The 27,531-nt window shown below is 38.4% G+C and overlaps 1 protein-coding gene across 2 annotated transcripts; it reads left to right on the top strand.

Moving 5' to 3' along the window:
- The first annotated feature begins 1,855 nt into the window (after positions 1-1,855).
- LOC111604133 (protein N-terminal asparagine amidohydrolase) lies at positions 1,856-26,802 on the top strand. Of its 2 annotated transcripts, none has more exons than XM_023322050.2 (5): positions 1,856-1,970; positions 24,725-25,091; positions 25,153-25,335; positions 25,410-25,618; positions 26,418-26,802. In XM_023322050.2, exons 2-5 carry the CDS (start codon positions 24,839-24,841, stop codon positions 26,703-26,705), a joined length of 933 nt encoding a protein of 310 aa, XP_023177818.1. In that variant the 5' UTR covers positions 1,856-1,970; positions 24,725-24,838; the 3' UTR covers positions 26,706-26,802. The 2 variants fall into 2 exon arrangements, with proteins under 2 accessions (XP_023177818.1, XP_023177819.1); XM_023322051.2 differs by lacking the exon at positions 1,856-1,970 and adding an exon at positions 5,833-6,143.
- The last annotated feature ends 729 nt before the right edge of the window (positions 26,803-27,531 follow it).

Here is a 27,531-nt window from a genome sequence, read left to right as displayed (position 1 = left end):
GGCCTGAAGCGTCCATTGTTGGGGGCTACTTACGGCGCTGGCCATGGGATCTGGGCCTCTTCATTAAAAACGCTTGACCAAAGCTAGCCAGAGAGGGAGGGGATTAGAGTTAGCTGTGCAGCATCTTCCCTGAGGTTCAAAGCTGAGGTTCAAGTGCGTGAGATATGCATTATTTATCTAAACAATTTTTACTTGTTATTATCACTTCCTGGTTGCTTGATAGAGAAATTGTTGCTTAACTATTTGGGACACATTTTTAGCCAGACGGCTGCACGTGCCAACCTTTTTGGCCCAATGCCTTCGGCTCAACTGATTGAACGATTTGGCAAGGCAGCGAGAAAGATGGCAAGATCATCTTCATCAACGGCCAAAGCTTGGCCAAAGTTGATGAGGTGCAAATTGTGGCTGCCATGAAATTGCAAATCAACACATGCCAGCACAGCCATCTACTTGGCCCCCAATGCCCCCTTCCACCTCCCTTTTGGCTTTAGCCTTGCATTTCATTCAAAATTGTTTACTCAACTCTGAAAATTGCAAATCGAATTTGGATTTTCGCGCTGACTGCCTGACTGCGCTGACTGCCTGCATGGTTGATTTGTTTTTGCGGTTGCTAGCTAAACCACACAGCAGCAGCAGCAGCCCCATCAGTGGCAGCAGCAACAACGGCCACAATAAGCGCCTCAATTTCGAGCGCGCCCTTTAACAAGCGTTTAGACTGCAGCTCAGCTCCGCCTCCATCCACAAAATTTCAACTGCTGCACCTCGTGACCCGTTCCCAGTGCCCGAAATTGATGTTGCTGCCGCTGTGGTTGCTGCTGTGGTTGTTGCTGTGTAATCGCTTTAGAACCAAGAAGTAAAAGCAAATCAGACCCCCCTACAGACCCGACACGCAAGCGCCCTGCATTTACATATTTTTGCCTGCATTTGAACTCTGAACCAAGCCGAAGCCAAGCTCAATAAATGCAACAGCATTCAACTGAACTAACTGTGCCAGTCGCAGCAGCTGCGTCAACTGCAAAACGGAAATGCTGTGCGGCTTGTCACTGCAGAGGAGAACCCTTTGCTTCAATTAACACTATTGAACTTGACTCGAGAACTATAAACTAGACACGCACACGGACGGACGCGAACACGCGCGCGTACTCACACTCGTTCTCTCTCTCTCTCTCTCTCTCTCTCTCTGTTTCTCTATCCCTATCTCTCAGTCTCTCATTTTGCTCTTCCTCCTTCCAGCCTCTCTCTATAGACCTTATCTTCTTAGACATTATTTGATTCTATCTCAAACTCTCTCTTTTTCTATCCCTTTCTCTCTCTCTCTTTTTCTATCCCTCTCTCTCTCTCTCTTTTTCACGCAGACTCTCTATCTCCCATAGTTGCTAAATTACTATCTCTCTCTCTCTTTACCTCTTAGATTCACACACAGTCTCTCTCTCTCTCTTTTCCTCTAATCTTACTTTCTTTCTATTTCATTCCCTCTGTTTCACACTATTTCTTCCTCTCTCTTTTTGTCTGCATATCATTCTATCTATATCGCTCTCTCTCTATCTCTCTCTCTCTCTCTCTCTCTCTCTCTCTCTCTCTCTCTCTCTCTCTCTCTGACACACTCTTGCTCACTCTTTTTCTCTACTTCTCTCTCTCTCTCTCTCTCTCTACTTCTTTCTCTCTCTCTCTCTCTACTTCTTTCTCTCTCTCTCTCTCTACTTCTTTCTCTCTCTCTCTCTACTTCTCTCTCTCTCTCTCTCCCTTTCTCGCTCCCACTCCTTCTTTCTTTCTTTGCATCTCAAAGCAAACTTCCTTTGTCACTTAGCAGGCTGCCCTTTACCTATTCAGCTTCCAAATTTTTTATTTCATAAATTTGGACTTACATTAACTTTTTTATAAACACAAACTTGTTTAATTTGAAGAAATTATTGTTTTTTTTTTTATATTCAATTTTTGTTCAACATTTCTACGAGCGATTTTCATATCTTGTAAGTATTTTTCACTGAATTATTTTAATTTATTTTTTAAGCATACTTATTTTTAAATCTCTATACGATGAGATGGTCATCGTTTGAATGCTTTTGAAGTGACTGAGTTATATAATATCCTTCTCCATGATATGAGTGTGCTCTCTCTGTCTCCGTCTCCCTAATTTAAAGTTGCACTCAAACTTTCTTATTCCTTCCCAAGAAACTGCGATCGTCTTTATGGTTCTCACTATAATGTATATTTTTCTCTCTTCTATATCTTTCGTTATTTTCTATGTTACTCCGCTTAGTATTCTTGTTATTGCCTGTTTCGTCGTCTCTCTCTCACACACTTCTCGTCTATCTAAACTGCGCTCTTCTGTGTGATTCTCATATAAACAAAGATATTGTTTCTATTTCTATACTATGGCTAAGTTGTAGCATGACACCCATTTCTAAGAACACCCACACCCACACACACACCCATCCATTCACACACACTCACACTACAATTGTACGACAATTAGCAATTTGCAATCAAGAACAAGAACTTCCGGTCGCTCAACGTATTTTGTTTCGTTTCTTTGCTGCCTCATTGAACGAGTTAAATATTATTTTCATTATTTTTTATGAATGAATGAAAATCTTGTCATCATCGTGGAGCAGCAGCTGCCGCATCATCGTCGTCGTCTGGCCCTCTATATATGCTATATATGTATATCACGCGCTGCGCCTCATCATTCGCGTCCAATTAGCGCAATCAAGTGGATGGTTGCTGCGGCACCAAGTGCTGTAAAGCCTGCCTGCCACGCCACGCCTTGCCTCTTGCACCGCCCAGACATGTAAAATATAAAAAATCTACGCAAAAGTTCACAGCTTGATAAGATTAATTGACTGCATCAATAGTAAGATTGTCTCACTCTATATCCCTCCCCGCTCTCTCCCTCTCCCTCACTCTCTTGTGACGCTGCTGCTGCTGCAGTCAATTTCAAATACATTTGCAATTTGTCAAATTTAGGTAGCGAGCAGATAAATTAATTTCGGCATCGATTTGATCGCTTGTCTTTGGCAAAAGCCAAGTGTCTGCTGGCTGCTGGCTGCTGCCTGCCTCATTTGGTTGCATGCCACCGAGGCAGACGTTGGCCAAGCTACGGCCACACATTGTAAATGTGCTTTAATGACCATTGGTCAGCAAATCTCATTTTTTTTGTCGTTGCTTTTGTGCCTGAACATGCTCAACATGGACCGCCTGCTGACACACACACACACACACACACACACACACACTCACCTCTCTGGTTGCCAAATAGTAGTTCGTAAGTTGTACCTGCCCCGTAACTAAAATAATGACCACTGTCCACATGCTGCACATTTGCACATATTTTGCGCATTTTCCCATTTTCCTTACCAATTTTATCGCCATCTCTATCAATCTAACCCTCTCTATCTCGCTCTTTCATTTTCAACACTTGGCTTTTCTCCAAGTTGGTCGTCAGCTGAAAAATGGGATTACAAATTGCACACATTTGTCTAATTAAATCCCTGCTCCAATAACGAGATCTTGGATTACAATCTCACAGCGGTGCGTAATGGTCATTTTGGACTTTGGTCAGTTGGGAATTTGGCCTCGTCTCCCCTGCCCTCCTCTGAGCTCCTCTAATAAAGTTGGCAATTGTTCAGGTGGCTGCCAAAAAGTGCTTAAATTTTGATTAGTTTCCTGGGGCGGGCAATTCAAATTTAAAGAAGCTGTTTGATAATGACTTCTTAGATAGAATATTATTATTATAATTTAGAAATTTATCTTATATGTAGAGAGATCTAGTAATAATTTTGAAAAGAAAAATTATATTATATGGAGAAGATAAGATAAGCAATCTTTAAGAATATATTATAACATCTTAAGTAAATTTTATTGAAAAAAAAACAAGAAAATTAACCAAATAGGAAAAGTTTTTGTAGATATTATCAGGCAAGCAAATATAATCGTCATTAATATATTTTAATATATTTATTAGATGTTTTCATCAGCTGTCTCATGGCTACTTTTAATGGGATTGAATCCATATTTGTACTATTTTATATAGAATACTTCATTATCATTTTTTATCTTTATCTTTTTCTGTAAAAATAATCAACACTTAAATTGTTTCATATAGGTGTTTCATATAGATATACATATATTTTATACACTTTTATCACATCGATTTTCACGTTATTATATAAGCTATTTATTTTATTTAATATTGTATCATATCGAACTTTGCTTATAGCACTTCCATTAAGTTGCAATGCAAAATGCTTTCAGTTCGCTTGTGATTCCCAAATAGTATTTGCTTCGAATTGAGTCACTTTCGCTGACTGCTACGACAAGTGTTTCGTCAAGTTGATTAATTCACTTGATGAATCGCTTAATAATAACAATAGCAACATGTCTCAGTTTAGGTCTTACAAATGGAACTGGTTCATTATTAAATTTCGTTGCCATTTCATATATAATTTGATGCGTCTAAACTAAAAGTTAAACTAATTAACATTCCACTTTTTATTTTTATTAGCGATTCATAGGTCTTATAAATGTGTCTAGCGATTACCTGGCTCTAAAATAAAATGATTTTTAATAATAAAAACATGCCTAACTGCATTTCACTTGAAATAAATAGATTAGGTTTGATTAGATAGACAAATAATACAATTTACTTCATTTCTCTCACATGTAAAGCCCATTTCACTATCATATAATGTCGATTGATGAGTTGAGCACCCTCCCTCTTCCTCCCCCTTACTCACCCCTTAATCCCTACTTTTCTGCTGCCGTCTTTCATAATTCTCAAATAGGGGCTTTTGTGTTGGTTTTAAGTGGCCCGTTGTCTGGCACATAAAATATTTGCGGCTGACCAATTAGAGCTCTGTGAGTGGCCAACGTGGCTGCTGGCCAAATGCAACCCCCAGCTGGACGAATGACCGCACACAATAACAATAACAACAGCAAAAGCAACAAAAAGCGCAGCTACACTGCACCAGCATCTAATAAAATTAAGCAAAAACAACACACGAAGAAAATAAAATAAAATAATAATAAGCCCAGGCGCAGCAGCGGCTGTACTCAACTCAAACTCAACGAGCGCCAAATGACTCCAGCCGAAGCCGTTTGCTATCAGTTGCCCGTTGTTGATTTTCACTCAGTTTGTGCTTAGTTCACTCAACTGATAAGAGCACGTGTTGCTGCATGCGGCATCTCTGTCGCGCATGCAGACATTGCAGCCTGAAGAGACAAGCTCTAAGCGCCAGGCTTCCTTCGTGCTTTATTTCCACTCAATGCGCGAGGTTGCCAGATAGCTGATAATGCTGAACTGATGTTTTGAGGATTTTTCTAATATAGTTTTGAGCATTGTAATGAAAGTGAAATTTGTAGGGCAAGTTATTCAACTTTTAAAATCGTTATTAAGTGGCAGCCCAACTCAGTCTCTTTATTTTAATTTATCTATATTTAAATTCTCTTTACACTTAACTGTTCTTTTACATTTTTGAAACTGACCGGCAAAGGGCCTATGTGTGTATTAGTCTGCGACAGCAACAGACGCACACTAAAGCATAAGTCCGAGCGAGTGAGTAAATGAGCCTGTGAGCGCGTGAGCAAGTGAACGATTGAGTGCGTGTGCTTAAGCCAAGAGCAAGAGAGCGCATTTGAGTGTAGGAGAGCGCAGCTGTAGCTGCATGAGTTTCTTTTCGTTGTTGCCGGCGACAGCAAGCATGCGCTCTCTGTCTGACCAGTTGGTTGGGCAGCAGCAGCAGCCAACGACGACGCCGACGCCAAATCGACTTAGTTTTGAGCTTCAGTCACAGCCTCTAGTCGCAGCGGCTCAGTCCGGTTTTTGGAGCCATAACGTTGAGCGCGACACGCGGATTACAGCAATAGTTGATTCATTCTACTTCTATTTGTCGTTATTGTTGTTGTCGTTGTCGCCGTTGATGTTTGTTGTTGCCGTTGGCTGAAAACGTAAAAAGTCGCATTTCCTCCATAAATATCCAAGTGCATTGCACAGTGAGAAAATTAAATAGCCGACGGCTCAGGCATAAAAGTGCATTAACTGTGCGAAATTTAAGCAAAAACCATAAGAAATAAAACAGTAAACAGATGCAGCTTAATAAGTAAATCTGATCAAAAGTGCCCGAAACTGAGAACTGGAAACGAACGTAAGTAAGCATAACAAAAAATCATCTATTTTGGTGTCCAACTGTAAAGATAAGACAGCTTCTTCCTTTGAAAAATTGAAAGTGACTTCGAAACGCATATTCGGATCTGATTTTGAATACAGTTGCCCAGTTTTCGTTTAATTTCTTATCGCTATAGAAACCAAAAAAAAAGATCATAAAAAATTGTTTTAAAATTTTTTCCTTTTGAATCAGTCTTCGCTCTTGCCACTGATAAGCGTTGTGCGTTCATATATTCATAAATCTGTTTGCAGCATTGATTAGTTTTGTTATTAGAAGGGGAAGCTATATACATAGTTTTCATATTGAATATTTGTTTAGATTACGCGTTTGGGGCTTTCCCAATGCCCCTTGGAGAATCAGTTTTCAATATTAATAATGCTTGCCACAAAAGCCGCTGGCAATGTACAACGAAATCATGTAGAAGTGATTAAATTAATTAATGATATAGACACTGCGCAATAATGTCCACGCACACACAGACAGAGAGAGCAGATGCCAGAGTCTGCCTTCTATCGTACCCATTCCATGCGATACCTTGTTGATCTGCCTCTTTTCCTGCAAGTTGCTGTTCTTCGATGTTGCATGGCACCGCATGATGCTCTGTGGAGGCTGCTCCTTTTGGCTTTCTCGAAGCTCGGAGGCGCATTGATCGTTGTCTTAACTTGTCGTACACGATGTCTTATACGTGTAGCAACAATTTATTTCACTGACCGATCCACTCGCAATCGATCGCCGATCGCCGCATCGCATCGGTAACAGCGACGATCAATCAGGCAGTCTTGGTTACACCAACTACGATCAATATTAGCTAAAACTAAAAATAATACAAGGGCTCTTATATCTGTCTATCTACTAACTAAGTTTCTGCGGGTTTTGCTTGTTCCCCTTTTCTGATCCTTAAATTATTAATCATAAAAACTGATAGCCCAACGGAGCAGAGTGCTATAAAGCATATATGTAATTGAATTGAAATATTCTTGAGTTTAATATAGATACATATTTCATGTATCAATTGATCGTAGTCAAATATTTTCTGATCATATAAGACTGTCATATAAAGAGATATGAAGAGAGATTGACTTTGCTGTAATTTTTTAATATTTTTAAAAGGATCTTTATCATATTTACAGAGCAGTTCGATTGATCATGGAAACACTTCAAATCATTAGTAGATTGTCAAATGATATCAGAAATCCATAAAACATAACCATAAAATTTCGTATTTATAAAGATTTTATATATATTTAATATATATATTTATATATATTTGTACACTCAATATCAATTCAATCGATGGAAAACTTTGTTGAGATCAGTTGATTATGTTATTATTATAAATCGAAATCAAATCTCACTTTTAAGCTGAGTTTTCTGACACAATTGTCTAGTCATGGGCACATGTGACTATATTATTCATATTCCTAATTACATTCATAACTTTTCTAATGCATATTTATATTCTTAATATTTATTCATATTTTCAATATTTTTCATTTCATTTTCTATTTGTATTTTAATTTCTGTTCAAATTCATTTTCCAATTTCCTTTGCTGATCTTCGATTGTGTATTATTATACTTTTTAAATTTATATTAATTTTATATTTATATTTATAATTTTTCTGCTGAAATTTATGGGCTGTTGATGTATAGAAAAAGAAATCAGAACATTTTTGCAGCCTAGAAAATCATCAAAAGGAGTTGGCTTTGACTATACCTGCTCTAGACGTTCTAGACACCTAATAATAATTTATTCTTTACTATAAATATTTGGCCCAGATATTACCTCAACTTGATGCAATGTAATTTCTTCGATCTCAGAAAAAACAGTCGCAAATATAGCCAAAATTAAACAGTTTTGTCCATAGCCTAAACAAAGTCTTAAATATTTATAACAATTGAGATTTGCAAGAACCATTTTGTGTTATTAAAAACAATATATGGTTTATCAGTATTGTTATTTATTGTGGAAGCTTTAATTTATAAATTTTGTTTGATTCATATATATAGCTTAAATATATATATGAATGTATATATATATATATATATTATATATATATCTGTATATATGAAATATGGCTTATCAGTCGTGAAAGTGCCTCTTTTTTTAAATATATATAATAATATATAACTCATATGATATGTGTTATATATATAGTCTGATTATACCTATACTTAAGTATATTTTTTGATGAGTCAGTTTGTCAGATATAGTTAGTTGTATATATAGAAATGATAGTCATCGATATGCGCCAGGATGTAGATCTGTCTATAGATAGATATCTATAGACAGCTGTTTATACGTTTCTATATAATATATCGATATACAGATTATACATATATATAGCTGTCTGTATTTCTGTATAGATAGATATTTTTAAATGTAGATAATGTAGATAAAGAACGATCAGATGTCTTTATGTTTATATGGATAGACAAGGATAAGTATCTAAATATTTAAAGAGATGTCTGTACATAGATAGACAAGTATTTAGGCATATCTATATCTCTATAGAAATTTCTTTATATATCTATATTTCACAATGTATCTGCAGATACGTATCTCATCTATCTAGTTATTTAAGTTATATGTCACATAACTTTGTACAGTAAAACTCCATTAAGAAAAGCTGAACAACACCATTTGACTCGCACTTTGGTTGTTTGGGATTTGTGTTTTAATTTTATGACTTCGTTCGTAATTAGTTTTTACTTTAGTCCACATTTAGATGTATTTCAAAGAGGTTTTATGGTGCAGCTGCCCTCGCCGTGTAGGGTTTTGAGCTTTTCAGTGTTTTATGTGCCGCCAGAGATGAAGATGCTATACTAAATCTGTGTGAGTAACTGTGTTTACCTTCCTACTTGTTGTTGTTTTCTCTCTCTCCTTTCTGTACCTTCTTTTCTACTAATATCTGTGTCCAAAGTGCTAATTGAAGCATCTCAAGTCTCTAGCGGGTCAACGATGTCAAAGTTCTTTGGTTTTCTGTGCTTTGTTTATGTCCAAAGAGCGGGATAGCTAGAGGGAGTAGTGGAGGGGCACGAAATAGGGAGAGGGAGAGGCAGTTATGTCTATTCAACTGACTGACGACAAGTGCCTACTATACACCTCTTTCAGGTAAGCTGTCAAGCTGCAGTTTGTTTTCGAGCCATGTTTACAGTCTTCGATGTTGAATTAATTAAACTAACTTGCAACCCTACACACACACACACCCACACACACTTGAGTCTTGCCTGCACCTCAATTTGTACTTTTCAAAAGCAAAATCTGCCTCTTGGTCCAAATTGGTCAAATGTAACCTGAGGCCACTGACTGACCTGCCCAAAAGGCAGTAGCAGAAGGAGCAGCAGCAGCAACAGCAGCAGCAGCAGCAGCAGCTTCAACTCATCAGTTGTCCTTTGGTATATGTGGAATACATTTATATAAATATATATATATATATATCTGAGTAAAGTTGAGCCATTCAACTTGAGCTCTAGTTAAATTTTGTGCCAAGCTAGACAGCAATTTGTTTCTTTATGGCTTCAATTAAAACTCTACAAGTGCAGCTCGAATTTATTCCTTTCATTTTATTTTCTTAATTTCATTGATTTGCTAAACTTTTTATGCTCTTTCCTTTCTTAAATGTATGGTAAGTTTATAAGTAAATATTATTATGAAAATACTTGGTAATATTTTTGATTCATACAATATATTGTTGATGCTTGAGTATATTTGATTGGTTACTGAATTATGTTGCAGTGTGTAGTTAAAGAAACGTCATGAGTAAACTTAGAAACAAAGAAAATCTGAAACTTAATTTATTTTAAATAAAATTTGTATATAAAAATAAATAAATTAATTACAATTTTATAAATATTTATTTAAATTTTGATAAATATATATTTTTAATTTTATAAATATTTATTTGTATACATATATATATATATTTATATTTAATATTTTTTTTTAATTTTTGTAGGCATAAATTTTCTCAGTTCAGATTCGTGAAATAATATATATAAAAATACATTTATTTATATTTATAAATTGATACTTTTACGCCCATTTCTCGCATATTAAGTAACTGTTATAATAGGTGCAAGTCAGTTACTCTATCCCAGTAGATCAATCATATTTCAATATGTATATACATATATTAAAATAAAAAAGCGACTAAAATGAAATTTAATTTCCTGCATATGTAGCAGAGGTCAGTTGCTGTTGTATAAAGCTCATCAGCTTAGTCACCTGCGCCCACCTCACCTGCTCAACATCCTTGCGTTGAAGGTGCAGACAAAGTGTTGTTGGTTGCCATTGATTGGAATATTCATTGAATAGTTTTTAAGCTGATTTATATGCCATTGTGTGCTGCTGCTGCTGTGGCTGCTGTCGACAATTTAATAAATATTTAATTTCAATGCTCTGGTCAACGCTTCGCTTCGCTTCTAAATCCGCAGACGCACATAAAAGATTCAATCAAGCGAAGACATGGCATGCACCTTCATCCTGCTGCAGATGATGATGATGATGTTGCACTCAGTTATTAATAATAATAACGAGTACACACACACACACACACACACAGGGCTGCCAACATCGTTGTCGTAATTTGCAAAACGCACAATCGCTTCCTATAAATCAAGAGAGCGCAGGAGGAGAGTTGAGCTAGAGCTAAGCCCGTTGCCTTCTCCCTCCATGCGACCTATTCAGATCAAATGGAGCAGCACTACGTTCGCCATAATTCACCTGGCATATCATAAATGTATTCACTGTTCACTGTTCGCTATTCACAGACTTTTTTGTCAGTGAATGCACCCAAATCCAAAGCCAGAGACGTCAACTGCTATCAATCTCTCAGTATAAACAGAGCTCTAGCTCTAGCTTAAGCCGTAGCTCCAGCCTTCTATTCATACTCCTACTGCTGCGTTGCCCCCTTCCTTCTGCAGATTGGCTACGTACCGCTCAAAGGAAAGCGACCGTCGCAATAGATCGCACATTGCAGATAGAGGCGTGCCTGCCACTCGACTCTCTGCACAGTGCAGGGCGAGGGGCAGGTGAGCCGCGGTGCGCTTGACGGGGGAGGTGGGGCTACGATTCTGCGCGAATCCAACGAAATTGCTATACTCTACAACAGAAATGAATGAGGCGCGATTATTGGTTGAATTTTTGACTTTCACTTTGTTATACAATAAAACTTTATATAAATATATATAAAAATAAATACATTTAGGAATTCTATTTTAATTGAGCGCCAATCATCCCAAGATTACTAACTTAATCCCTTACCATGTGGATATTATTTGCGGCCTAACTATATTCTGTTTCTATTCTGGCACATTCTGAATGTTATGATATTAAAGGGAATATTTTAAGATTTTGACTTAGGATTTCTTTATTTATTTATTGATATAGATATAAAGTATTGTGAAGCAACTTGAAACGTTCTATGCGATTCTCAATTTTATACATAGTCTTCTATCATTCTTCCTCCCTTTCATGCTCTCTCTACTTCTTTGTCTCTTACTTTGCCTTTTTCTTTCTATCTGCCTCTTTCTCACTCTCTGCGCCTCTCTCATTTTCTATTTCTCTCTCTGACTCTCTCGCGCTTTGTGCCTCTTTCTCACTCTCTTTGTCTCTTCCTCATTTCTCTCTGTCTCTGCCCATTTCTCTCTCTCACTCTCTTTACCTCTTTCTCGCCGTCTCTGCATTTTTCTCTTTCCTTTTCTGCCTCCTCCTCTCGCGCCTTCCGCTTCTCTTTCACGCTCTCTCCGCTTTTCTTTCTTTCTCTATGTCTCTCTATATCTCTTACTCTCACACACTCTTTCCTTCTCCCTCTCTCTTACTCTCTCTCCTCACACAATCTTTCCAATACTCTCTCTGTCTTCCATTCCCTTTCTCTCTCTCTTCCATTCTCTCCCTCTAATATCTCTGTCTCTCCCTAGTTTTCTCTCTTCACATGCCTTTTGTAGATGCCTCACCTTCCCTTTTCAGTTTAGAGTATATACAAAAGACCAACAAAAAAAGGAAACTCAAACTCAAACTCAAACAATGCCCTGCAATTTTATCCACAAAGGATGGAACGCAGCAGCGCGTACGACTTGGAGATGTTGAATGCAGTGCGCAGATCTTAGCTCTCAGCGCGGAGTTTCGCATTTGCCAGTTGGCAGTTGGCAGTTGGCAGTTGGCAGTTCGCATTTTGCAGTTAGCAATTCGCTGTTTGAAGTTGGGCATTGGGCATTGGGCATTGGGCATTTCGTGGTGCGCCTTTAGGCAGTGTTATTCAGTTGTTGTTATAAATTATAGTGCCGCATGCATTGCAATGAATATGGCTGTTGTTGTGAGGCGGTCGCCATAGAGTGAAAACTTGGGCGGCTATAAAAACAACAAGAAAAACCCCAGCCGCCCCCGCACGTAGCGCAATCCAAAATAAAAAGAAACCAAAAACTACTGACTCCTCCTCGACTCCGAGGCCGAGACTGCCGCAGTGAGTGTGCGCGCGGCTGTGCTAAAATATTTTACAGTGTACCGCTATAAAATTTGGTATTCCAAGACGCCACACACTACACAGAGGAGGCTGAGGAGCAAGAGAAGGCTGAGGCGGGGAGGGAAACTTCAGAGGAGACTGAGGCTGAGGAGTATGAAGAAGCTGAGGCTAAGCCTGAGATAGGGGCAGAGGTAGAGGCTAAGGCTGGGGAGCTGGAGCAGACTGTGGAAGAGGCTGAGTTGCAGGCTGTGGGGCTGCCATTACCACGTTGTAGGCATGTTGTAAATGCCAGTCGAACTGCTGTGCATGTTGTCTCGTGTGTGCTGTGTGTGTGTGTGTTTGTTGTCTTGGCCATAAAAACAAAAATGAGCCCACGTTTAACATGGCGCATTTTCATTTGCTGGCGGCGCATCAGACAACAAATAAAAAACAGAAAAAAAAACCAACATCAAATCGCCTCGCTAAATCTGCAAAACTCTTGCCCCACTTTATGCTCATTAGAAAAGTGTTTTGATTTTTATTATTACTGCCCGAATTTTTAATTGCGCTAAATTTGGTACAATTTCTTAGCGAAAGGAAACTTCGTTGAGGGTTTACCTTTGGGTTATTTGTTGATTATGTGGAGTTTGAAGCTGAATATATGAAGTCTTGGAGATTTATAAACAAGATAACAACTAAGTTATAGCTTGGCAAATTTTGTTTAAGCTGAAAGTTCTTCCCTACCTTGAGTTTTTAAGTTACTCTGGGTTACTTCTAGCTCCAATGTGCTATGCAAAATTGCATTTAAATTCATAGTCTTGAAAGGGTTTCTGCTTAAGATAAGATAGATTATAGACGTTGCTAATGTTATATTAAGAGATTCTTTCTACAAATTGATATGCCTGCTATTATCTTATCGTTTTCCTAAGCGCATTTACAGACTGTGCCCTGATTTGCCTACACTTAATTGGCTATAAAGCGCGCATTATTTAAATATAATATATTAGAGTTATGTGTTTCACTTTAGAATATTACCAGCTAACTATGCTGTAAATTTCGCTTAAATCTATTGTCGTTTAGTAGTTCCACTAATAGCCTCTATAGGTTGGTTAGGACTTTAACGAACTTTAGAGTCGGCCAGCTGCTGTGTAGACGTTCAGCTTACAAATGCCAAATGCAGCGTGTGACAATATTTGATGAGACCAACAACCCACGCGATGGACTGTGTGGATGTGGGGCAGGCAAGGGGCCAGCAGTTGGCAGACAAACAAAGCGCCGCAGTTGTCAAGTCGCAACTGCAACAACAACAACAGCAGCGAAGACAAATGCGACTCTGTGCTATGCTAATTACTGGACATGACGGCAGCGAGCGCTTTTGGAATCGGCAGCAGGCAGCAGCAACAACAACAAACAACGAACGTCGCACCATTGTGAACAAAAGGCGCAAAACGTTTTTACGCACACTCCACAAACACACACACACGCACACACAAGTCAGCAGCAGTCGCATTTGCATTTGCATAAGCAGCCATAAACTTAGCAACCAAACAACAACAACAACAACAACAACCTTGTGCGATCGTTGTTGTTTATGGAAAGATATGTACTATGTGTACTTAGCGCGTTGTTTTTCTATAAGCAAAGCTTTTTTGTTGTTGTTTCTTTTCCTAGTATTGCTGATGTTGTTGTTGCTGTTGCTGCTGCGCTGTAAAAGCAAATTTCCTTATTTAGCGCAAGAAAAACAAGAGGAAAACTCTTTGAAATGCCCGCAAATGGTGCTATCAATGCTTGTAATATCATCTGTAATTTAAAGTTGATCTTGTTAGTGGAAGAAGCTTATATATAATACTAAAAGGAAAACACTTTTTCAATGCGTACAGAAATAAGTGAACAATTTTAAGTTCTTCAACTGCCCAGGGTCGGGAAGTATTTGTCGTCTTTCTTAAAACTCTACTATATATAAAATATATTGTATTTCTATTAAATATTTTAGTATTATATGTAATCGTAGTAAAAGCTAATAGAGTATTGAAGTTTTTTTTTAATCTAATAATAATAATAATAATCTAATAATAATAATATTAATAATATTTTCTTATTTATGAACTGGTTTCTTCAGTCTATAAGAAGAAAGTGCAGTCATAATAAATATTCATATTGAAAGTCTACACTATATATAAACGGATGACAGACTTAACTACACTCAATTCATATTCAATAGCTTGACACATCAAATATATATACTCTAATAACAGTAATAACAATATTCAGTTCTAAAATCACTTTTCAAATCAAAACGAAAATCTTTATATCAGCAACAAATATCCGGTAACGAATTCCTGACAAGTCTATGGAAATTTTATGCATTTGTATAAATTGCAAAAGCTGCCGTAAAAAAAGTCATATAGGTAAGGGTTTATAGTTCCTAATTGATCGTTATAATTCGTCTAATAATAGCTTAGTCGAAGCTTATAGAAATAACAACTTAAGATCAAGGAACTCAACGATCATAAGCGCAAGTTTTGAGTCTTCAACTAATTTCTAGAAAATATATATATAATATATAATATATATATATATATATATTAGTCGATCGTCGCTGTTCTAATTAAGTAACCATCGACGATTATTCGATCGCTCGTTTCGCACAATCGTTGCTCGGATGGATGGGAGAGCATAATGAATATTTCACGTTCCGCACATCATTAATCATGGCGCGGACTTCAGTCGTAATTGAAGATCTTTCAATTGGACTCATCGAGCTGCGGGTGAGCATTAGCTAATGCCACCGCCCTCTGCCGCAAATTGCACGAAATTCAATTCTAATTAGGGCTCATTCAATAAGCCAACGAATCGTTAAACCAGTTTTAATTGTTTCGAAGCTCAACTTGGCCACAAATGTCGTCAATTGCAATTTCTAGTTTTGCAATAACAAATTTTATAGAGTTCAACACGAAATCGAAACTTTCGTTTGTTTTTTGCCTTGTCTTGTTTTGTTTGGCGTTTTCCAGGTAGCCAGCCAGGTAGAAATGCAGCTAAAGACTCACGATATTTGCGTGCCTTAACAAAATTGAATGGAAGTCAATTGGCAGTCACGTTTAATACTCCTTCCATAGATAGGCTAGCGTTCGATCCTCTGGTCCTCTGGTCAAATTAAATTGTCAGTTGCTCGAGCCAAAAACAACAACAACAACAACAGCGAACCAACCAAAAAACGAGTCAAAGTCTTTGTAAGGAGTTTCCTTTGGAGTTTCCTTTTAAGCTGCATTTCGAAACGATTTTCCACAATTTCCCCCAAAAAATTTAACCAAGTAGTTCACAAATTTTTTTATGGCCATGAAATGTGTACGAAACAATGACAACGACAACTGCTGCAACAACAACAACAACAACTGCAACTGACAACTGCAGCAGCAACTGACATCGGCAGAGGACAAAACCAAAATCACGAACCCGGAAGCTGGCTTAACTTTTGTCTCTGTTTCAACTCTTTGCCTCTCTGCCAGACTCTCGCTCTCATTCTCTATCTCTGCTTTAACTGTCTCTCTGTCTCTCTCTCTCTCTCTCCCGCTCGCTATCTCTTATTAGCTGCCGCTCTTGCTGCTCTCTTTCTCTCTTATTCCCTTTTAACCTTCCCACTCTGCCTGGGCAGTTTCTATTGTATCTTTATATGAATATGTTTCATATTTCTAGCTCATTATCAGACACAATAGAACTGTATCTTTATGTAATTATGATAAATATTTCTTAATAATTTTCGGCTTTTTTTTTTTCTTAGAAAATCTTTATTTGATACGTGAAAGATCATAATAATTGAATTTTTGAATTTAAATTTAAATTTTAATTTTAATTTAGTATCTCTAGATACTAAGCTTCGCTTGTCTTTCCTTTGATTAAGCATTTTAATTCTTCTATTTGTAGCTAAACCATAAGCCTGAACCTTCCTCGCTTTTTTATTCCTTTTGCATTTAAAATTAAAAATAAAATTTGTCAATTATTGATCTGCTAAATTTTTCTTTTTTTTCATATTCTATTAGAAAATTATCTTTACTCATCAAGAATATTGATGCTCTAAAAAGCTTATATTATAATTTGTATTTCTTTATTATAATATTTATGTCTTTATTATATTATTTATTTCTTTATTATATTATTTATAATTATATAGTGAAACATATTTTGTATTATATTATATTACATATTATTATATACACACATTTTTATTATTGTTTCTAAATAGTAACAATTTGGAGTCTTCAACAAGGAACCCTGTTTTTCCTATGGACACAGCTACTTTTTGTGCAGCCCTCGTTGAGCTCTGCTGTTCGCCTGGCTTTGCGCCTGCGCTTCTTGGTACAGGGTATCACATGTGCGCCGCTTTTGTTGTTGTTATTGTTGTGGTGTTTGTTGTTGCTTGTTTTTGTCTTCAATTTCTTCATTTTCGAGCAAACCCAGCCGCCCACCGACACCGCATGGCGAAATTTCCGCTGAAGATCAGCTGGGGGGAGGGAGGCAGGCAGTCGAGGCAGAGAACCGGTCGTTTGGCTGGTCGAAAATTTGTTCACGCTTGTTGACAATTGTCGTGTAAGGGCCCATAAAGAATTTGAAATGTGCAGCGCGCATGTTAAGCCGGACAATGGAGACAACGGACGGACAGGACAGCCAGGGGGAGCTGGGCAGAGGCAGTCAGATCAACGGCAGTTTGGGTGTAGAACATGCCGCTTGGCCAACGGCAGCCGCATTGTATGTCCGGCTCTGGTGTAAATTACTTTGCCACCAACAACAAGCAACAACGAGTGCCACAAAGATGAACCATTCAGTTGCCAGTTGCCAGTTGGCCAGTTGTGGCAGGTTACAGAGTACCAGAGTGGCAGAGTGGCACTGTGTCTGTAGCAGCGAGTCGTCAAAGGGGCAATCAATCATGCGGCCAAGTGGCGGCCAAGAATGCTGATACCAACTAAATGGAACCTGTTCCGATTGGTCCACGAGTCGAGTCTAGTCTGGCAGCAGCGACGGCGACGGCGACGGCGACGGCGCAATGCCATAGTTTATAATACCCTGCAAATATTATATTGTTATAGGTGGGGTATACCATAGCTGTAGCAGCTTTTACCTGAACAAAGTTAGTCTATATAGATGTGCATATATGTTTATTATATACGAGATAAAGAGTTCTCTGGGTAGCCAAGCAGCTATAAAATTCATTTCTCTATATTTTTAGTATAGGACTGTTTCAGCTTGTCGTTTCTTGTATTCGACTTTTCTAGCTTCTAATATAAGAATCTTCCAGTTATCCGCTTTAATGTAAGTCTTGTAGCTTCCATCATTAGAATCTTCTAGCTCTCAGCTATCAGGAACTGCTAGTTTGCAGTATAAGACTCTCCTAGCTTCCAGCATAAAAATCTTGCAGCTATCATCTTTTATATAATAATCTTTCAGCTTGTCAATCCATAAATTTTGCGTTTAAGACGCTGCATTATCAGTTTCCAGTTTCCAGACAGAAGAGTCCTCTTGCTTATCAGCTCTACGCTTGTATCTCAGAAACTATATGAGCTGCAGATAGCAAATTTGGTTTATATTTGCTGCTGAAGCAGGTGAATAATATAAATATTTCTTTTTTATAAATACCCAATCACAGCTTAAGGAAATTTTAAATATATGTGTAGCTTTGGTCTTCATTCTGGAATAAGCAAAGTTTATCGATAAGCTAACTAATTACAGGGTATTTGACAGTCCAGCTTGCTGTTGCAGCATTGTTATCAAACTTATTGAATTAGTCTATAGTTACAGGGTATAGCGCAGTCGAACCTGTTTTGTTCGCTTGCCGCACTGTCCACTGTGGCTATCAGTGTTAAATCTACAAGATCATTTTCTCAGCGCGGCGCGGCTCGCAAACCCATAATTTGTGATTGTTATAAAGTCGAACGGGCCAATCTCGAGCGAGTGACGAGCGGATGGACAGATGGACAGATGGACTGACGAACTGCTCCAACCAGTCAATCAGACCAGGTCCCCAGGTCTCAGCCACGGTAATAGACTCGTCGCACGCGTAATGAATTGAAACGTTTCTGATGCTTATGATCTTTTCATATTGTTGTTGTTGCTGTTGTTGTAACTGCAGCACGTTGTCCATTGGCTGCCATCGATCATTTGTGCATTCAACTTCAGTTGAATTTCGGCTTAGATAGTCCTCTTGGTCTCTCCTCTTGTTAGCTTCTCAGAACTCAACTCAAAGTGGGCCATTGTCTGTGTGGCTGCGCTCAGCTTTTCACTTGATTTATTTTTGCTTAGAATCGAGCCAAAGCGTTGACAGGCGGCGGTCACTCTATGATTCTAACTGAATGGCAGACAAGCTGCATTTATAGTTCAAATATGATCGTATAGCAGGCGAGTGTACAAGTGAAAGGTGCTTGATTATGGATATGAAGCATTTAAATAACTGAAAATTAATATTTCCAGGCTTGAGAGTGTCTGAAATCTTTAGAAATTTGTTGCAAGTTATACTACTTTAACCCTGTATGCATCGAACATGTATGAAAATTGTATATTCGTTTACTGAGAACGTATATAGCTTGGGATGAGGTGCTCAGCTGATTAAGCTATCTTAACTCGTCTGTATATATCCTATATATCCTATTTGTGGTTGTGTGACTCTTAGTTTCTTTCTCTTTCTTTGTCGCTGCATGTCTCTTAGTCTCTAACTCTCTCTCTTTCTTTCTACAGGACAAATGTCCTCTTCACAAGAAATTTATCTCTTAGAAAACACAGAAATAGGATCACAGAACCGAGTTTTCATAGTATCTATAAATAAATCATTTTCTTAATAAACTGAACTATTTTTCTTTTCTTTTCTTTTTTTTTGTTAACATTTATATAGATATATATGATATTTGTAAATGTTTTCTGTTGACGCCGCTCTTTATATATGTTTATTTATTTTTAAATAAAACCCCTTTACCAATCGCCCCATTTGTTTATGCTGCGTGCACCCAAAATAATCTAAACAATTCTTATATATTTATATAGCTGACTCATAGAAGAAGTAAACTAAAAAAGCTTCAGTTTTTTATAATAATATAGCTTAACTGGCGATGAATCATTAATTCAATATATCTTATAATAACTGAGCTGAATATAATTTATTCATATAATATATAATTTATATTTCATTTAGTTACTTGTTTCTTGATAATATATTGAGTTAAGATAGAAAGTAAACAAATTAAAAATAACTTAGGCATTTTTTTTATTTTAAATTTTCAAAGATTTATGAAACTTGTTTGCCAAGCAAAATCCTTGAAGGTTTTCATATCCACTAAACCCTTGAACCTGATTTACCTTAAAATATTCCGCACCTCAAGCGAAAATTGTTCGTGAATTTCATTTAATAACGCTTTGGGCTGTTTGGCCGTGATGTCAAGTCACAATTTGGCTCATCTCTCATTTGGTTTGCGACTCTCTGGCCACCTAGCGATATCAAATGAATTGAATCTGCGGAGCTGAAAGCTTGTGGCACGAACTGACTGCCAAACGACCACAAGCAAAGCAAACCAAAGAAACGAATGAACGAACGACCTCCCGTCCAGTGGAAACGATATTTGGCCAATAGCTCAGCTGATTTTGGCCTTAAGTATTTGATGGCTTATCCAGCTGCAATTGTCATGAAAGTTGGCTTAGTCCATGCCGCATTTGCGGGTTTATTATAAAGTTTATATAGTGTCTAGGGCTCTATCTTATATGTGAGTATGAGTAGGGACATTACCTGGGTATTGCGAGATAAAGTTTATGTTTTATATGGAGTATATTTATGGCTAGCTTTCGGCTGAAAAGTTCAGTAATTGTTGGGCTTTTTATTGGGTCTATTCTCAGCTGCATTTGTCAGAAAAGTAGGGGTATTCCAGACTTAACTACGGTTATTAGAAAGCTTATCATTTATATTTAGAGTATATATAGGATAAGACTCTTCTCTCTCTATGAATTCTTGTGTAATCTCAGTTTGATCTTGAAAGTAGGGGTATTCCATAGTGGATCACTGAGCTTTACTTCTAGCTGTATAGGGAGTATATATATCAAGGTATATGCTCTTACTATTACTAAATATCACTAGAACTGCCTTGATCACTTATACAGCTGCAAGTGTCAGAAAAGTAGGGGTACTCCTTACCTTGTCAGGGACATTATGAAGTATACTTTGAAGAGTCTGTAGTATTGAGCTTATATCTAACTCAGCCTCAAGCTTTAGTCTGAATTATTGTATAGCTGCAGCTGCAATTGTCAGTAAAATAGGGTTGCTCCACACTTCCAGCTTTATAGCGCATAGTCTATATGTCTAAGGCTCCATCTCAAGCCGTCCTTCCTTTATTTTATTTTAGGCTAGATTGTCTACGCGCGCGCTCGCTTGCCTATCGCGAACTGTCATCATTTTCAAATTATTTCTCGTTAATATCTAATCAAGATTCATGCATGATCGCGGCTAAATTGCTTCCAGGCTACAACAACAACAACAACAACGGGCAACAGGCAACAACAATGCATAATGCAACAGGCAGAGCCAAGGCAAGGAACGTGCAACAGGCAACGCTGCAACATGCCCCCAAAAAGTTCGAGACGCTGCCTTTTGGTTGCCTCACTTGAATTTTTGCTGCTGAGCTGTGATGCTCGCCTGACAAGCGAGAGGAGTATATTAGTTTTGAATCTGTCTGAGATAGCAACAAGAGATTTAGCATAATAAGATTATATAATAATAATAATAATAATAATAAAGCATAGTTTTTTTCCTCTTGCTGGCACTAATCAAATTGGAAGAAACCACTCTTGAGCTAAAATGTGTAGATTGCTATTGATCTTCTGTAAAGATCGAACTAAAGGGATATATAGCTACATCTTACAGCTAGAATTATTAAGTTTAAAGCAGCGGATCCTACAGATAGTTCTACCTGTACTATGATCCACTTATCGATGCCTGCTCAATCAGTAAATATCGATATCGATATCCCATCAGAGTCTACCTACTTGTTGCTCCCCAGGCGAGTATTAAGCAGTCGCTTACGCTCGACTGCAGCATTCTTACTTGTTTTTTTCTTTTATTTATTTTCGCTTTTGGCATTGTTGTTTTTTCTTGTTCCTTGGCTACTTTTAATAGTGTTGTTATTGTTGCTCAATTTCTGGGGCCCCCTCGGACCAGTTATTGTTGTTTGTTCTGCAGCTCGAGGAATTAGTTTTCTCCAATTGTTTGTAAATGCAGCTCAAATATGAATCAGAGATGCTGCCTTGGCTTGTTTTTCAGTCTTTTTCTGTTTGCACTTGAACTTTAACTCATCTCATATTATTTGCTTAATTGAAACTAGTCAACGTCTGTTGCCTGTTGTCGGCGTAGGTAAAAATATGTAACTCAATTACACAAAGTGCGCGAATCGCAGTTGACGCGTTCGAGCTCTAGCTCGAGTTCGAGTCCAAGTCCGAGTCGAGCCGAGTCAATTGCTATCTACTTGACTTTTTCATTGCAATTTGCGCTTGATAAAATTTGTTCAGCACACAGGGTGAGTCAAGTGTAATGCACAGGCAAACAGTGTTGACTAATGCTAAGCTTGGAGTGCTCTTTGCTCTAGGTTGATGAGATGTATTTGTGTGACATATATGCTCATTCACGAAGTGTGTTCGTTTTGTTAACTGTTTGTCCATCCATTCGTCAGTCTATCCGTCGGCTTGTCTGTCCGTCCGTCCGGCCGTCAATCCCTCTTCCGCTCCCTCCCTTCCTTCCTTCCTATCTCCCTCCCCGTGCCAGTCCGTCCGGCCGTCACTCCCTCCCTTCCTCCCTTCCTTCCTCCCTTCCTTCCTCCCTTCCTTCCCCTCTTCCTTCCTCTCTTCCTTCCTCTCTTCCTTCCTCCCTTCCTTCCTCCCTCGCCTTGCCAGTCCGTCCATCTGGCTGTCACTCGCTCTTACTCCCTTCCTTCCTTCCTTCCTTCCTTCCTCCGCCCTTGCCAGTCCGTCCATCCGGCCGCCACTTCCTCTCGCTCCCTCCCTCGCTTCCTTCCTTCCTTCTTTCCTTCCTTCCTTTCTTCCTTCTTTCCTTCCTACTTCCCTCCGCTTGCCAGTCGGTCAGTAAGTCAGTCAGTCAAGTCTGTCCGTCCATCCGTCACTTACACCCTCTCAGTCTCCCTCCCATCCTTCCTACACCTGTACGTCCGTAAGTAACTCATTCAGTCAGGCGTACGGACGTACGGACGTCCATTCATCCATCCGTCCGTTCGTCTTTCCGTCTGTTCGTCCGTCTGTCTGTGCATCTGTCCGTCTATCATTACAAACATCCGACCGTCCATCCGTCGGTCTTTTCCTCCGTGCGTCTGTTTGTCCTATCGAAACAAATGAATTCTTGCTGGGATCTAAGATCTATTTCTCCGCTCCTAAGCTGTCAGCCTTTCTCTCATCCCTCCCTCTCACGGCTTTCTCCCTCTTCGTCTATTTGCCAAGTGTTTGTAAATGACATTTTAATTAAATTATGGAACGTCAATCGGATCGTTAATTTATTGTTGCTCTCATTGCTGATGTTGTTCAGCCAGTAGAGTCACTTAATTGTTATTAACTTTTGTGTGACATTTGTGACTTTTGGTGTGGCATCAATTGACGCCAACAGCGCGTTGTGGCACATGCAACAGCTTTCTTCATATGCGACTCGAACTAATTGTTGACCCAAAGTGTGGCCTCAATAATTATTTTCTTTTTTTATTAGATTTACAGGGCAGCACTTGCACTCCTCCCGCTCCTCCTGCTGCGCCTATCAGGGCAGACAAACGGAACCAATTTCGTTTATAAAGCATATATATCTCAGCGAAAGAAACTGAATAAACGAGCTTAATATATAATATCGCCTGCAGCAACAGCTATGACATTTTTATTTAGCATTGCAAGGGCCAGCCGAAATTTACGAGCCTGGTTCAATTGTGGCTGGGAGAGGGGAATGCAGGGAAGGGGCCTGAGAGTGGGGACCAGGTGTAGCTCGACACTGACAGCTCTCAGCGTAGCAAAGGAAACGCCCTCGAGCTGGCATACAGCTAACAGCTACCCATATTTTTACATTTATTGTATGTGCTTTTGTATGAGAGGGAGAAAGGGGGATGGGGGGAGGAGGAGATAGGGAGAAAGAGAGAGCTTGATCATTTTTATAGGCAGTTTGTAGCGCAACTGTGTTTGAGACGCTGTCTAGTTAGAGTCGGAAGCACTTTAAACAACTAACTAAAATAGCTCTATTATATAGCTTTTTTGATATAGAGAGGGCATAAATTGTTTGCTTGTTTGAAAAACTGATTCAGCTAGGGATATATATTCAGAAGTTGTTTCTTATCTGTCTCTTCAGAAATCCCTTACTATATCATCTGGTATTGTCATTCTAATATAAGAAAACTCATGTTTTGCGACATATTTTGACCTTTTCAATAATCAACTTAAATACATATATAATTCATACAACTCTTTGCCTACTAAAGCTTAGAGCACTCATGAAAAATCGACTTAAAATTTTGTTTTAATAGGAAAAACTTGTGTTCTGTGAGATATTTCAATCAAAGAACTATCCTATTGAAAATGTAATTTTTTAATGGAAAACTTGCTGAATAACTTGGATTTAATGCTACCTATTTATGAGTTATAACCGTCCATCTATATGTGAAACAAAAAAGTTCATATATATATTGAAATTCTCAAAATATTTTGCACTATAATTTGAATTTTACTCCTAGCTTATATGAGTATAAGAACTAACCTTCAGTAGGAGAAAGAATGGTAGATGAAGAGCATAAGCTAGGACCTCATCTAAGCAACATCCAAACTCTAGATCGTATAACCCTTAACTGCCTCCTCCCCATTAACTTTTGTTAGGGTATTCAAGCTACGCCCAGTTGTGGCTCAGATTGCCTGCGAGTTGCTTTTCAGTGCCTTCAAAAATTATTATCAAGAATGCAAATCTTTTGGCTGCCATCTTCGTGGCGGAGTCGCATCGTAAATTGATTTTTATGCTGCTCGTTGTCTGTGGCAAGCGAGACAGAGAGGGAGAAAAATGAAAAGAATAAGATTGTATTGCAAGTCAAATAATGGCCAACTCCACGCTTCTTCTGCACTTACAGCTGGCTGCTACTCGTCTTAAGGGGCCAAGAGAACTCGGCGTAATTGAAATCGAAGCTGTTTGGTGGAGGCGTTGATAACTGAGACTAGAGCGGAGCGTTGCAACAGATAACAGAATGGTGCTTGTGCTGAATGGTGTGCTGCAGGATGACTGCCCCATGGACACGAACAGCCTGTTCCTGCAGCATCCCGTCTACAGAGACTACGCCCATCAGCTGCACTCAATACAGGCCAAGTCCGTTGGCCCAGTGGGCCTGCTCTATGTGGGCCAGCGGGAGTTGGCCGCAGCGGCGCCCCATGACAAGAATATTAACATTATTGGCGCCGACGATGCCACCACCTGTATTATTGTTGTTGTGCGGCATTCAGGTGAGTCGCATTTACATATATAGAATTTGGCACAACTTACTGAACTGCCCGCTCTCGACAGGCTCTGGTGCTGTTGCCTTGGCGCATTTCGATGGCAGCGGCGTGGATGAAGCTGTCTGCACTATGGTATCACGTGTCCAGGAGCTGGCACTTGGCTATCCCGAGGGACGCATCGAATTGCAGCTCATTGGCGGCTACCGGGACTCGCAGGGCTATGGCGAGGATGTCTTCTATAGCATTATGCGTGAGTAACTCAATCTTCAGTCAAAGTACTACCAACTCAGCCACTCTCTCTCTCTCTTTCTATTGCTCCTTTAGAATCATTCCACAAGCATCATCTTGAAATTGATTTAACGCAGGCCTGCGTGGGCGAGCTAAATACAATGCTGCGTGGCGAGATCAATTGCCCGATTATTTATGGCGTTGGCGTCAATATTAAGACTGGCGAAATCTTTCCAGCCTCATTTCCGGATCGAGGACCCGATCGACAGCTGCGCGATGCACGCATCTTTATGGGCTCACAAACGGTACGGCAACATGAGCAGAAATCTGAGTGAAAGCCAGATCATGCAATACTCAACTGGCTAGAGTGGGGAGACAACTATGCAGCTAGAAGCATTAGCCAGCCTAGGAATTAGGATAGAATTAATGGCTAAGGCTGGTTTGATGAGCTAAATACGTTTTATTATTTAAGTTCTTGATTAGCATCAACCAGCTCAAACCTCAGTTAACTGCGCATAAATAGATTATATAGATTCTCCCAAGAGACGAACGAATCGTCCTCTTCCACATGTTGAATTCCTTTTTCCCATTTTCTTTAATATTTGTAGCTAAAACCAGTTGTGCTTTGACACATATGCTCTCTATAAAGAAATAGCTTTACAATTGAGTGCTTTTAGAAAGCAATAGGATCTTCACAATTAGGCGTATATATCTCTAACTATATCTACTAGCTATTAGAATCAAGGGATAGTCAGTGTCGATGATAGCAGCTAGGCATGTTATAGATATAGTTACTTACTTCTTACTTTATAGCTTGTAGACGTTGTAGTAAGGCTACTTAATATTGGCTACAGAATAAGAAATTGAGTTGCTCGCGACCTCTAGTATCTATATACATGCCATAAGTTTATCTGTTAGAAACTTTATCGCATTAGCCTTTAGTATACTAGGTGCAATCGGGTTGCTCTTTAACAGAGACAGTAGCTGAGTGTATTTGCTAGTCAGGCACTCCCCACTAGCTTGCTTTTTGAGGTCGTGACACAAAACTAAAATAGTTTAGATCTTTTAATTATATATTGTTTTTTTATGTTTTTACCTGCCTAGGTGTTGGACATCTATGATTCGACGCTGGGCATGCTGCGCATTGGTCCATTCAACTATGATCCGCTGCGCGGCGCCGATTTGTGGCTATCGCAAACAGATGAATTTCTGCTGCAGCATTTGTCCTCCAGCCCAGACGTGGAGCCGCCGCACTTTGCATCCCAGGTGCGAGCGACCATACGATTCATACAGGAAAATCAATTTCCAGCTGTCACCGTCTTCAGGGACAATCGGCCGCGTTATTATAGACGCGACGATGCTACGGGCTGCTGGGCTTTGGTTAGATATTAAAAACATATTTTTTTAGCATTTAGTTTGTTACGCAAATGTAGGTAAAACAAGACGAGGAAAATGGAAAAAAAAAACTATAAAATGGAAAGTAGGAAAAGCAAACGAGTTTTCCTTCAATATATATACATATATGTAATAGATCACATAGCTCTCAAAATGTCAATCGGTTGCATTGTGTTTTTATTATTTGTCAATTTATATATATATATATATATATATATATATCTTTGAGCTATCTTTAATTTATATTTTTTAATCTTTGCTCTGCTTAAACTTTTGCAATTTAATTGTTGAGTTAATTGTATGTCAAATGTCATAAAAACACATATATAAATATATATATATGTAATTATGTATACAAATATATATATATATATATATATATATTTAGCGAAAAAAACTTTAGAATGCGCCTTATAAATGGATCTGAAAGTAAAAAGAGAATTATTATTATTATTATTGTATATGCATATATGTAAATATATATATCTATATATATGTAATTCTTATTAAACAGAATTGAAAAACAAAAATAGCAAAATATATAACAAATAAAAAAACCATAAAACATTTAAATGCAATCATGTTAGTTTGTAAACATAAACTGTAATCAAATTAAAAATGGCTTGGCTATTCGTACATACATACCACACCTAAATAAACTGCAAATTCGTTTCATTGATTAAATAAATAAACAAAAATAAATTTGATTTAAAATCAAAGTTTTACCGCCTAACATATTTCTGTTATGTTAACATTTTTGCTCCGCGCGGCAAGATTTTTGGTATATGCTACATGTGGTCACACTGACACGATTTGTCATTGC

The sequence above is a fragment of the Drosophila hydei genome, unplaced genomic scaffold (genome assembly GCF_003285905.1).
Source record: "Drosophila hydei strain 15085-1641.00,03,60 unplaced genomic scaffold, DhydRS2 tig00008134-arrow-pilon, whole genome shotgun sequence".
In the NCBI taxonomy this organism is placed as follows: Eukaryota; Metazoa; Arthropoda; class Insecta; order Diptera; family Drosophilidae; genus Drosophila; species Drosophila hydei.
This window is presented reverse-complemented; position numbering and strand designations above follow the sequence as displayed.